At 45.8% G+C, this 13,550-nt stretch overlaps 1 protein-coding gene across 2 annotated transcripts in view; it reads left to right on the top strand.

Moving 5' to 3' along the window:
* TSPAN2 (tetraspanin 2) overlaps positions 1–13,550 on the top strand; it is a 42,440-nt gene that overhangs the window by 17,526 nt on the left and 11,364 nt on the right. Inside the window, exons 3-5 of one of the 2 annotated variants that reach the window (XM_020282140.2) lie at positions 9,521–9,618; positions 11,349–11,423; positions 12,618–12,716. In XM_020282140.2, coding sequence (XP_020137729.1) covers positions 9,521–9,618; positions 11,349–11,423; positions 12,618–12,716 — 272 coding nt within the window. The remainder of the gene's footprint in view (positions 1–9,520; positions 9,619–11,348; positions 11,424–12,617; positions 12,717–13,550) is intronic. The other variant, XM_076000003.1, reaches the window with a different exon arrangement.

The following is a 13,550-nucleotide window of genomic DNA, read 5'->3' as shown; positions in this document are numbered from 1 at the left end:
CTTGTCCTATACCACCCCAGGAGTCGGCGAGCCCACCCAGAAGGCGCATAGAAACAGGCAGAGGGGAGGGTGGGGGAAGGAATGCATCTCCCTTCACATTGCTGATATCGCAGAACTGCTGATTTCATAACCACTCCCACAGTTTCTAACTCAGTTTTAGCATAGTTGCAACCCAGTGCTCGCTCGATGAACCACAGCAAAGGTTTAATCCCACTTTATTGGGATTCTTGCCGCTACAGACGTATATAAAAGAAATGTTCCGTAATCAATACCAGACAACAGTGACAAGCATAGTACATGCCGTGCAAGTGGTCCAGACATAACCACTGAATTAAGAAGTGAGAGAGCACCGGGGGCTGGTGGGACAGGCCTCAGGGTGCATGGAGCTTGAATGGGGCTTGGAAGGACAGGTGGGTTTTGGATAGAGTGAGGTAGGAAGAGCCTTTTTCAAGACTCTTAGGTTGGCCAACATATGGCAGGCAGCTACCATGTTTTTCCTTGTCTGTGGGGAATATGGCTGATTGTTCAGGACATCTTTTTGGGGAGTCTTCTTAACCCAGCCCTCCCCAGCCATTTACAATGGATGCTCGGGGTGAACCTTATTTCCTGTCCCTACTCTGAGGTCAGTAGTTACCTGATGTCCTAACATGAAGTCAGTCCCAATAAAACAGTGGAATTCTTTTGCTCCTAAACGTCAGGCATGTGGGAGTTCAGGGTGTGGCATTCAGTCTGTCTACTCTTATGTACTATTGGGTTTGCCCTGGAACCCTATTTATCTCATCTCCCTCAGATACAATCCTAGAACTTTCTAGCAAAAACTGCATTTGTGCCCTTAGGTCAATGAGGAGTCTATCCTTAGTTAGAGCCAAAACATGGCAAAATACCAAACAATTCAGTTATTTTAGTTTTTTGGATTTCACCAAATATTTGGTTTTATGTATACATAGTTATGCATTCAAGCAGGAGTGCCTCTACTCTTTCCATTTTGGGCAGTTTTTCTATATTAGAAAAAAAGGTGATTTATCAATATAACCTAAATATAATCCGTCAGCCAGCACTTACAGTCCTGGGCTCTGGGGTCATGCACAGAAAAGGATAAGAACGCTCTAATTGGCCCCCTGTAACTTGCAACATATTTGAAAAGACCACACAGACTTAATAGTTTAAATTACAATAAAAACTAGTACGTACCTAAATGCCAACCAAGTGGTTTTTGCAGTGGGTGTATCAGAGGTCATTCTAAACTGGTGAGGCAGGAAGGGTTTGAGTTAGGTTTGGAGACTGGGCTGTAATCAGTGGAGAGGAAGAAGAGCAGGGACTGCAGAAGCTGAGGAACAGGGATGCACAGGCATGTCCACCGGGCAGCAATCAGCAAGCCCAGACTGTGCAGGGGGCTCCTACTGGAACCGGGTCCAGGTGAGGCGGGGAGTAAGGTTGGGAAGGTTGGGGAGGGAGGGAGGGAGGGTCAGTGTGGAGGGCCCTGAGCATCAAGGTTAATTTGGTCGGCAATAGAAGGGTAGCCTGGGGCTTAGGGCAGGGTCTGGTCTGCACTGCATTGTAAAGAGACTATTCTGGCAGCAGTGGGATGAAAGAGGAGTCATAGGACAGAAGAATATATGGTAGACCATTGACATCATCAGGCCTGAAGAAATGAGGGCGTAACCCACAGTGGTTGCAGTAGGAATTATGAAGAAAGAGGCAGAAAGAAAGGAAACATTATTAGCCATTATTAAGCCTGACTAATCAAACTCAGGGACAGAAGAAATGAAAAGGGCAGAAGATAGCAGTGATGAAGTCAAGCCTGCAAGTAATAATCCATGGTTTTCAGGTGGAAACCCGAGCTGAGGGGTAAGCAAGACGCCTCCTGCTCGGAGAGGGGCAGCTGTGCGGAACTCGGTGGAAGCCAGTCCCTGGGAGCAGCCTCTGTCTGTGTCGCCCCAGAGACAAAGTGCTGATAGCAGTTTCACAGGTGTGAAACTTTGGGCTCAATGTAAGAAAACCTTTTTAATGATTTAGTAAACCAGAAAAGTTGGACTGACTTCCACAGATGAAAGCGAGCCCTCCTTTATGTTGGTTATTTAACCACTAATGTAGCAAAAATCAGAATTAGGCTTTTATCAATTCGGGGAGATTCCCGGCTTGAGCAGGGGGCTGAACTAGCTCTCCACAAACATCCCTGGTTCTGTTTTCTAACCTAAACCAAAGCAATGTGCCCCCTGCCTGAGATATGAGGAGTGAGTGATTGTGTCAGATCTTTATAGGCATGTCTGCCAGGACTCTCTCTGTTGCAGATCATAAACACCAACTCAGATCGAGTAGAGCAAAGAAGAAATTTATTGACTCATACAGCTGACCGGTCCAGGGTCAGTGCTAGTCTCAGGGACCCAAATGGTGGGACCAGGATCTAGTCTGTAGCCATTGCTTGGCCCCGCTTTCCTCTGGCTCCATTCTTAGGCTGGTGTCTCTCCGTGTGGTAAAACGGCCTAGAGCCAGTGGCTGTAGGCTCCATCTCTGGAGTCCAGTAGAAGAGCCTGCTTCTTTCACCCCAGCAGATCCAGCCGAAGCCCCAGGCCTAACTCTCACTGGCAACATGGGCGCCAGTGGCTGCTTGCCGGCTAAGCCTGGGCTTCACGCCTACCTTAGAGTGGGAGGTGAGTCCGCCCTCTCAAACTGCAAGGACTGAGAATGCAGGAGGTTCCTTTATCTAACAGAGAAAAAGAAGAAGTGAACCCCATGTAGGGAAAGCAGCAGTCCACGAGCAGGGCCTGGATCCTTCTTGCTTGTCCTTGGTGGCATGCGGCAGGGATGTGGCTTTACCCGCCCTCAGTCCTTCCTCAGCCCGTCTCCCCTAAGTCTGCCCAGAGGGGCTGGTGGTGACGATGCTCACGGCAGGCGGCTGGGGCCCGCGGTCAGCATGGCGTCCCAGCTCCTCCTGCTGGGGCTCAGCCTCACCTCCAGGTCTGCTGGCCCACCTCTCTGGATGGTGGCAACAAGAAGTCCTTATAAAGCCAGGGACCTTTCTTTCAATTCAAATATTTCTTGCAATATAAATAAAAAGAGGAATATACGTGTTTGTAGAAGTTAATATATTTTTTCTTCAACAAATAATTTTCCAAATAAGAAATGCTCCTTAACAATAAAATAAGATGAAAAATACAGTAGGACACCATTTATGGACTTGGGTAGCATACAGAGTGGGGTAATAGGACCTTAAGAAAGAAGCAGTCCCAGTTTTTGGAAAATCTCATTCCATGTCACAGGGCACCATTCAGTGGCATCATCATAGTTCACTGCAGCCTCCATCTCCTGGGCCCATGTGATCCTCCTGCCTCAACCTCCCAAGTAGCTGGGACTACAGGTGCACGCCACCACACCCAGCAAATTTGTTTTTGTTTTGTTTTGTAGAGGCGATAGTCTCTCTATCTTGCCCATGCTGGTCTCAAAGTTCTGGCCTCAAGTGATCCTCCCACCTTAGCCTCTCAAAGTGCTAGAATTACAGGCATGAGCCACCACACCAAGCCCCAAGTGGTGCGTAAAGAAATAAGGCCTCCAAGCTTAGACACTTCTTTCTGAGGGGGACTCCAGAAAGACACGTCGTCTAGCTCCCTGCTTCTGGGTAGATGACTGCCAAATTTTATAAGAAAAATGGTCCCATCTTTTGGAGGATACTTTCCTCTCTGGCATCCTTGGTCCTCTCTCCTTGGTGATGGAGTGACTTTCCCTTCCTGCGATAAAGATCGGACATGATTTCCAAGCCAGAGGGTGACAGATCCTAGGGCAGGGCAGGAGGACTCAGCTGTGGGAAACGAGGACAAGGAGGGACGTACCCAAACTGTCGCCTGCCGCCTCTTCTCAAGGACCTCTGGGTCCAGGCCGAGGCCATGGGCCCATGCAGGGTCTCTGTGTGCACTGGTTGCTAAGGTGGAGAAGGGACAACGTGGCAGGAGTGGAGCTGGCAGCAGTAGGGCTTGGGCTCCTCAGAGTTTCCTAGACCGTCTCCACTCCAGCCTCTCGCAGGGCGCTCTTGGGAGTAGCCCCTGCATCTTCCAAATTCCAGCAACCTGCCCATCTGACGTCCCGCTACCGTCCCTCTCCGTCCGCCTCTTGGGTGGGCAGATACCCCGGGGGTCTTCTTTCTAGGAGTGATGTCCTCAGCCCCTGGAAAGCTGGAGAGGCTGTGCTGGACGCATGAAGTCATGTCTGTGAGCAGAGGGTGTTAGCGGTTTCTCCGTGCAGGGGTTGCCCACACACACAGGCGCCACTTGGCTCTCGGGGATGGTGGCCTGACTGCAGCTGGCTCTCCCTGTCCAATCCGGAGTCTCTGCGCCTGGCTTCGGTTGTGGCTGGAAGTGATGTGTAAGGAAAGCGTTCCTGAATGTTAAGGGGCTGGCTTGCCTTTTTAAAACCTCTGACTCACTCGGGCAATATTTTTTTACTTCTTGGTTCTCGGTTGTACCTGACAGTCTTGGCAGCTGAACAACAGAGAGGTACTACAGCTTACATTATTGAGCAGTCTCTCCAGAGCATTTTCACAAGGACCTGGAGCAGATAATCCTCTCCACACAGCAGATAACAGAGCTGAAGAGTGGCAGGCTTACCTAAAGCCACGGCTGGCAGGCCGGGATCCCTGGCTCCCAGCCCTGCACGTTCAGAGGAAAACCCAGGAATCGTCAATTCTAGATTCCCCAAGCACTTTTCTCAAGGAAGAGGAAGAACCCTCCTGCCATTTATAAATTTCAAAATGAACTGATTTCTAGCTAAGAGAGTCACTGTTCTGAGTTCCTACTTAAAGTGTAGATGGGCGTTAAGGGGGGTTATGTACTTTGGATTAACCCCCTCGGTTCGATTCCAATTTTGTCCCAACTAGCTACCCAATCTTAGGTACAGTACTTAATTTATCTGTGTCTCAGAGAAAATACGGACTTACCAGTTGTCTGATGAGCCCTCAATAAATACTGGCTATTGTTGTTACAGGTTTAGCGTCCCTAATCTGAAAACCCAAATTCCAAAATTACCCAAAATCTGAAACTTTTTGAATGCTGACATGACACTCAAAAGAAATGCTTATTGGAGAATTTGGGATTTGGGATTTTCAGAGTAGGAATGCTCAGCTGGTCTAATACAAATATTCCAAAATCCAAAAAGATGCATCTGAAATCTGAAACCCTTGTGGTCCCAAGCATTTCGGATAAGAGACACTCAGCCTGTGGCGTAGTAATGAGGGCATGGGGAAGGGGTCCCTGCGAGGGGCATGACTACCTAGGAGAGTGCGGGAAGGACAGATAAAGGAGTGGCTTAGATGCCATTTAGTCAGGATGAGAGATTTGTATATACACTGAGATTTCTTAGCCTACAGGCTCTTGAGATGACGTCTGTCCAATGCATAGTGCAGACACCACCCAGAGCAGGCTGAGCCCGCCAGGAAGTGGTGGTGGAAGGACTCCATGACTAAGACGTGTTAGACAATTAGAATGGTGTTCAATAACTGATAGCTGCTGCTGTTGTTATTTAGAAAGAACTCAAGCCCTCCCCCTTCCCATTGCACCAAGTCCCATCCAATATTCTAGATATTTGTAGAATTATGTGCATTCAGGGGAAACTGGAAGAGAGAGAGTTTTTATGCAGAGGCATAAAAAAAATTTTAGATGAAAAATGGTCATTAGCACATTATGTAAAACCGTCTGCTGCCAAAAAGCCATTGAAATTGATGACCCTATATAGTTCCTAAAAGGGAGGAGCCATTTTAAAATAAATTTATGCTGATAGGCCTTTGGGAGGCCCTTTCTCATTTCCATGCTAATGGGCTTTGACATAAGTATCCGAAACCTAAGAAGGAAGTGAAGTGATGTAATTGTCTGAGAAGAAGGTCTCACCCCAAATAAGATCTGGGACATTAGAATTAATGTCCTATTATCAAAAAGACAAAAAAAAAAAAAAACCCAGATGCTGGTGAGAATATGGAGAAAGGGTAATGCTTGCACACTGTTCATTGGGAATGCAAAATAGTATAGCCATTATGGAAAACAGTGTGGAGGTTCCTCAAAAAACTGAAAATAGAACTACCATGTGACCCGACAATCCCACTGCCAGGTATATATCAAAAAGAGGGGAATTCAGTATATTGAAAAGATACCTGCACTCCCATGTTTTTTGCAGCACTATTCACAATAGCCACAATATGGAATCAACCTAAGTATCCATCAATGGATGAATGGATACAGAAAATGTGGTACACATACACAATGGAATACTATTCAGCCATAAAAAAGAATGAAATTCTGTCAGTTATAGCAACGTGAATGGAACTGGAGGTAATTCTGTTAAGTGAAATAAACCAGGCACAGAAAGACAAATATTGCATGTTCTCACTCTTATTGGGAGCTAAAATCCTGATCTCACGAGGGTAAAGAATAGAGTTGTGGTGACCAGAGGCTGGGAAATAAAAGGGTGAAGGAGATTAAAAGAGGTTGGGTAATGAGTACAAAAACATGGTTAGATAAAAGGATTAAGTTCTAGTATTTGATAGTACAGTAGGGAAATTATAATGAACAATTTGTTATATATTTCAAAATAGCTAGAAGAAAATAATTGTATTGTTCCCAACACAAAGAAAACATAAATGGGCTGGGAGTGGCGGCTGGAGCCTGTAATCCCAGTACTTTGGGAGGCCAAGGTGGAAGGATCACTTGAGGCAGGAATTTGAGACTAGCCTGGGCAACATAGCAAGAAAAAGAAATTTGTAATTAAAAATTAGCCAACTGTGGTGGTGTGGGCCTGTAGTCCCAGCTACTAGGGAGGCTGAGGCAGGAGGATCACTTGAACCCAGGAGTTTGAGGCTGTGGTGAGCTATGGTCACACCACTGCACTCCAGCAAGACCCTGTCCCTAAGAAAAAAAAAAAGAAAGAAAAGAAATGATAAATGCTTCAGGTGATTATTAATATCCCAATTATCCTGATTTGATTGTTACACATTGTATACATGTATCAAAATATCACATGTACCCCCCAAACATGTACAACTATTATATAGAAAATATAAAATACAATATACAAAAAGCAATATAAATATAATAGAAAATAAAACTATAAAAATAAAAATAAGTTAAAATTAAAAAAAGAAAGTGTCTCAGGGAAAGCTTTTGTTGGTAGCATGTCACTAGATATCATTGGCTTCCCAAAGCCCAGCTATCAATGATAAAAATGCAATTTCAAAGTGTTTCTCTTTTTCAAATCAAGGGAAATAGGGCTTGGAAAGCACGAGGGATTTCGGAAATAGGTCATGCCTTTGTCACACATGCTGCTGTGGGAAGGCCAGGGCTCTACAGAAACCTTGCTGGAATTAAAATGTAGCTGAAAACTAATTTATTCCCTCGGTAGCTGTGTTTTGAGGGACAGACCATGAAAGGATAAGGGACCCTTAGAAGCCACAGGTGGCCTCATGGTGTGCAGAGCAAGGCAACCAGATTTGGAGCTGGATTCAGCAGGCCCAAGGAATTTTACCACTTGTAGAATTTCTTCTGATTTTCCCTTCATCTCCAGCCAGCAGTGCCGATTTGGAGTTGGGCTGAGTCACGTGGCCCACGCGTACAAAACAGATGTGCTGGGAAGAGCCTCAGCAGTGGACACCGTTAGGGCAGTTCGGGTTGTATTTGCCGTGAGCACTGGGATTCTGATAGCCTAGGAACGGAATAGTGTTCGAATAAGCAAATTTTCTTGGAAAGCTCATTATTTCTGAAGGGCAAGGGACCAAGCAGTCTTGTTCACAGTGGGGAGCAACTCTTCAAACCCCTGTCCACTGAGCCCTGGTCTCTTCGGGATCACCCCTTTTCCTGTAGTCCACACTTTCTCGGGTGTGAAGCCACCATCCTCATCTGCTTGACCCTGGAGAGCCAGCCCTGTGGTGGCTTCAGGGTGTTTGCTGAGATGTCTCCCTGCATAGATCTCTCAGCAAAGATGGGCGATGAGAGCCGCCAGTCCAGAACCAGTTTGATTTCCTCTCTTTATCCACTCGCCCAACACACACTGATTGGGAACTCTGCCTTGTGATGGGCATGTTCTAGACAGGATGAATAAAGGTTGTTTGTGGACCTGAAAACTCCAGAGAGACAAATTTGAGAACCTGCAAAGGCACAAGGCAGAAGTGAGCAGGGCATGGTCAGATCATGTGAATCCCAAGTGGCTGGAGTGTGAGATGGCTAAGGCCTTAGCGAGGACTGGCCCCCGGGCTGCGGCTCCATGTAGAATCTGCACACTGTGTTATGTAGCAGCTGTAGCAGCAGCAACGGGGACAACGGGCACTTTAAGCAGTACGGTGGTGCGCCATGAGACATTCTGGGAGGGACCTGAAGATGGTCTTGCTGCTGCCCCTGCATTCGGCCTGCTTCAAGGGCCTGATGGAAGAGGAGGGTGGGGAGGGAGTCAGGGCTCCAGGCCAGGTAAGTCCCACCCTGCAACCTCCTTACCTCTCCCCCCATATTTGTAACACAGAATAACACTTGCCTTACCTACCCGGGTTGTTTTGAGGAGCCAGTGAGATAGAAGTGAAACAGCTTTGAAGACATTGAAACACAGAGGAAGACATTTCTAAAAACACTAAGACGTTTAGACAGTGGGGCCAACAATACTATTATTTTTACTATGGTATCATTTCCCTCATTCCTACATCCATTCCCCCGTGAAATTATTCCTTTAGAGAAAAGGGAATGGGAGGAAGTGGCTGGGCTGGGACAGCAGGACAGAAACACCTGCTTCAGCGGTGCAGAGCAGCAGGGCTTTGCCCTCCCGGAAGGGGACCCCGGGAGCAGGCCTGGCGGGCTCCGGAAGCAGAGCGGCCTCCCTGCGGCTCCGTCTAGTCTGAGAACAGATAGATCTGCCCACAAACCACCGTCAGCTACCCAGAGGAGCCCCAGGAAGTGGCCTGAATGCCAGGCTCAGGGGTTCCCCACAGAGGCAGGACACCAGCCCCCCACCCTCCCTCTGTGAATGGGAGTGGTTTCCAGGTGACTCATGTGAGTGAAATGCAAAACATGAAATACAGCCTATTGGCGTTATCCGTATTGTGTGCTGACTTATCTCAGGATCAGAGCCGGAAATAAGAAAAGGCTTGGCTTTCCTTCTCTCAGTACCAGAGCATTTCTGGTTTCTGCCCTTTTCTTCTCTGCCAGAACAATTGTTCTTGAGGCTTGACTTAAGGAGTATGTGACATCTCCACCCATATTCAGGCTGCCACTATTGCCGGAGAGGCAGGATAGAGTCGCTGATGAGCCAGCTTTTGAGGCCCACGAGTATTTTTGTCCAAGCTCTGCCCAACACCAGCTCTATGATCTTGAGCAAGTCTCTTAACCTTTAGGGTTCCAGATCCTCTCTCTAAACCATGGAGGAAATTATGGCACCATGAGAGAGCTCTGCAATGCCAAACTCTTGAGCCTGCTCGGTGGTGGAGGAGGCAGTGCTGGGGGCCAAGCACCAGGCACTTTTCTCAGTGGGCTCTCAGTGGTCTCCTCTGACCTCTTCCCCACAGGGCTCTACATTCTGGTTGGAGCCGGGGCCCTGATGATGGCCGTGGGGTTCTTCGGGTGCTGCGGAGCCATGCGGGAGTCGCAATGTGTGCTGGGATCAGTAAGTGGGGCATCGGGTACACGGTGGGGGGTGGGGAGGGGGCGGGAGTTGGACATCTGGCCCCAGCCCTGGCTCCTCCCTGGAGTCTTGGGAGCCCTTGGCCCACGCTCCCTGAATCTTGGTTTCTCCATCTCTTGCATAAGAACAATATTATCTTTGTCCCTGTCTCATATGAAAAGTGTGAAAAAAATGAGGTATAAAGATATTTTTGAGAGGAAAAGTCCTTAGTCATTGTAAGGGGTGATTATGATTGTTCTTTTAAAATGATATTTCAGTGGGTGAGGCGGCTAAAAGATTCCTATAGCCAGGGAAGTGCTGTTATCTACAAGCAAAGCATTTCTGTTTGAGACAAATAACTTAACCTAATATCCCTCTTCTGTCTTTTTTTGACAAGCAACATCTGTTTTTAAAAAAACAAATAATTTTAATTAACTGCTATACATACAATGCCAGTGTAGCCTGGGAGAAACAAGGCAATGGGAGAAGAGGAGCAGAAGGAAAGAAAGTGTTTGTATCTCTCCGTGGGGAGTCAGAAACAGCAATTTTATTAGGCAACCTCTCATTTCTCTTTACTCATTGTAATCTTTGGATTTTTTAACTCTGGTCACTGCTTCTGATCCCTCACTATGTGAAGTTTCTCGCTTGTTTCTTTAGCCAGCCATTCTTTCTTTCTTTCCCCTGTCACTGAGCGTCTCTGGCTTGTGTATCACTGACCCTAGTTTGATCAGAGCAAGCACAGCAGAGTGGAACAGAAATCTGTCCAGATGGACACCCCCACTCCACTCTCACCTCCTCAGAGAAGCTTTCCAGACCACGAAGTCTCACATCACACCCTTCCCCAAGCCCAGGCCCCGTCAGTGACTCTATCTCCTGATCTTCTTTTATATCTTTATAGACCGTTTTTTTCATGAAGTTTTGTTTGTTTGTTTGTTTTTAGAGACAGGGTCTGACTCTGTTGCCCAGGCTAGAGTACAATGGCATCATCACAGCTCACTGCAGCCTTGAACTCTCCACCTCAAGAGATCCTCCCACCTCAGCCATCCAAGTAGCTGGGACTATAGGCATGCACCACCATGCCTGGCTAATTTGTTTATTTCTATAGAGATGGAGGTCTCACGATGTCACCCAGCTTGGTCTCAAACTCCTGACCTCAAGCAATCCTCCCAGTTCAGCCTCCCAAAGTTCTGGGATTACAGGCCTGAGCCACTGTGCCTGGCTTCATCAAGCATTTATTGAGCACATAGGTGCCCGACACTATTCCAGGTGGTGGGAGTTCTATATGACTGTCTGAAATTATCTTACTCACCTTTTTATTCCTTTACTCATTTATCATATCTTCCTCTATCCAATATAAGATCCATGACAGCAGAGACATTGGGATCTTATCTTGCTCATCACTGTATACCCAGCACCAAAGACAGTACCTAGGGTAGGATAGATGCTCAATAAACAATTGCTGAGTGAAGAAACAAACAAACTACATGATACAACCATTACATAAAAGAACTACATGATACAAACTACATGATACAACCATTACATAAATGATTGTATCACCATGTAGTCATACAACCATTACATAAAAGAAACTAAGGGACAAATGCTTCCTGCTGGATCAGTTCAAACTAATAACCTTGCCTAATGCTTTTCCAGTGGAACTAGAATCAAAGGGGCTAAATACATTGAAAAGGTATTAAATTACTGAAATTAGTATTTTCTCTCCTCTACAGTTTTTCACCTGCCTACTGGTGATATTTGCTGCTGAAGTAACCACTGGAGTATTTGCTTTTATAGGCAAGGGTGTAGTAAGTAAAAATTACTTACAATGTATTTTTTATAAAGTGTTCTCTTTATGGCAAACAATCTGAGAATATGAATACCCACAATGTTATTAAGAAACTAAACAGCCCCCAACATTATAGTTTAGGCAGAACTTTTTTTAACCTAGATATGTACAGAACTGAGCATATGTGTGTATAAATGTATATGCTTATACAAACACACAGTTTTTCTGAAGAGATAGTTTATAGTTTTCATTAGATTTATAAAGTGGTCTATGATTTTTTTAAAAAAGAGCTAAGATTAACCGCAGTTTAAAATGGGGTAGGGGTAGATTACAGACTCTGACCTGCTGTAGGCTGGTGAAGCCAGTTTAGAGTCGCTGCCCAACTCTAGGTGTCCAGAATAGGTTATCAGGAGGAGCCACAGAGGAAGTGATCTTCTTAGAAGGATAAAACCTACCTGTGGGATAGACAGGAATGGAACGGAAAAGAAGGAAAAAATGGAACCGTAAGTTTCCTATATTTCAGATTAGTTCATATGCCATCAATGTTGTGTTTATGAACTTATTTTAGACTAAAATAAATGGTAAACAGGTAGAATAAGTGAATATCACCTTTGGAATTTTTTTAAAAAATAGCTGGATGTATTTATAGGTTAGTTTAAATTCAGCTACATATGGAAGTGGAATTGTATCTGAGGATTGTTTGAGATTTCTATGGATTTGGGGTCACGTATCTTTATACTAGAAAAAGCATTCTCTAAGCTTTATATTATATTTGAATGTAGAAAGTTTTCCTTAGTGATGAATACCTTTTAAACCATGTTATAAAAAGACTTGAGTCCTTTTAACCAGTGGGGCAGCAAGATTGTGGAGGTCCTAGCCCTGGCTGTGCAGCAGAGCCACCTGCGTGGAGCTCAGGAATCTGGGGCCAGTTGCTGCTGCAGCCCAGTCAGGTTTGGGAACCTCCACTCCTAAGGAATCTTTCTAGTCCTTCAAGACTATTCTTGGTTAGTCTATCCTCCCATCCTCAAAAGCATCTTAGGAACTCTAGAATCTGTAATCCATCCCATATATGTAGAATGATCTTAAAATACAGTCAGAGATATGGAAAGGCAGCATTTTTGAAGGGTGTGGAAGAGGGGGTTTTCCTTGATGAAAGGAGAGTGTTTGAAATGTCCCACTCACTGTTCCCTCAATTGTCCTGGCATTGTTTCAGGCTATACGACATGTCCAGACCATGTACGAAGAGGCTTATAATGATTATCTGAAAGACAAAGAGAAGGGAAATGGAACTCTCATTACCTTCCACTCGACAGTAAGTAACTTTACTTCTCCCTTGAAATCGCATCTTCTGAAGATTATGTGTAACCAATTCTATCTAATCACCTGGATTAAAAATTAGAAATTCAGTAACGCCAAGGGGCAGCATCCTATTTTAGCCCTTAGAGAACCACAATTTGCATTACGTGCAGAACCCTAGAAGACAAAGAGGCCCACCACACAAAGTTCACAAGAGGAAGTCAAGATATGTTCCTGAAAGACACAAAAGAGCGTGAATGAGAACACAGAGAAAGCAGCCCAGATAAATATCAGGCTCTTTCAAAGGGCAGCATTGTGGTATAACAGACACAAGCGTGATCTTTAAGTCAGAAATGCCAATTTCTAGCTGCAGTTCCACCACTTAACAGCTGTGTGACCTTGAGCAAGGTACTTGGCCTCCCCGAGACCCACTCAGCCCCCTCATTTATTATATAAAATGAAGAGATAGCTGCATTCCCTTCTGGAACCTTCTGTGGCACTGTGCTGTCAGTGGCATGCTCAGAGCAACATACAGTTAATCAAGAAAGGCTTTTCATAGAAGAGACGGGCCAGGCCAGAGTCATTCTGATCTTTCCAACGCTGTGATGCGGAGAAGTAGCTACACACTCCCGGGCCAAGTGTTTTCAGGCACCTGGTTCTTGTCTGTGGCAAGACTCTTGGAAAGTGTCCCCTGTTTGTGTGGTTTGGCCTCTGCTGCCCCAAGGACATCCAGCAGCTCACAGGTTCCTTTGTGTAAGTGGCCAGCCCTAAAGCAGGACACCTGTTTGCTGGCCAGTCCTCAAGCCTGGCCTGTCAGCCCTGGAGTTCAATGTAGCCACTTCTCTGCTTC

The sequence above is a fragment of the Microcebus murinus genome, chromosome 2 (assembly GCF_040939455.1).
Source record: "Microcebus murinus isolate Inina chromosome 2, M.murinus_Inina_mat1.0, whole genome shotgun sequence".
In the NCBI taxonomy this organism is placed as follows: Eukaryota; Metazoa; Chordata; class Mammalia; order Primates; family Cheirogaleidae; genus Microcebus; species Microcebus murinus.
Note: the sequence above shows the minus strand (reverse complement) of the source record. Positions and strands in the feature narration are given on the sequence as shown.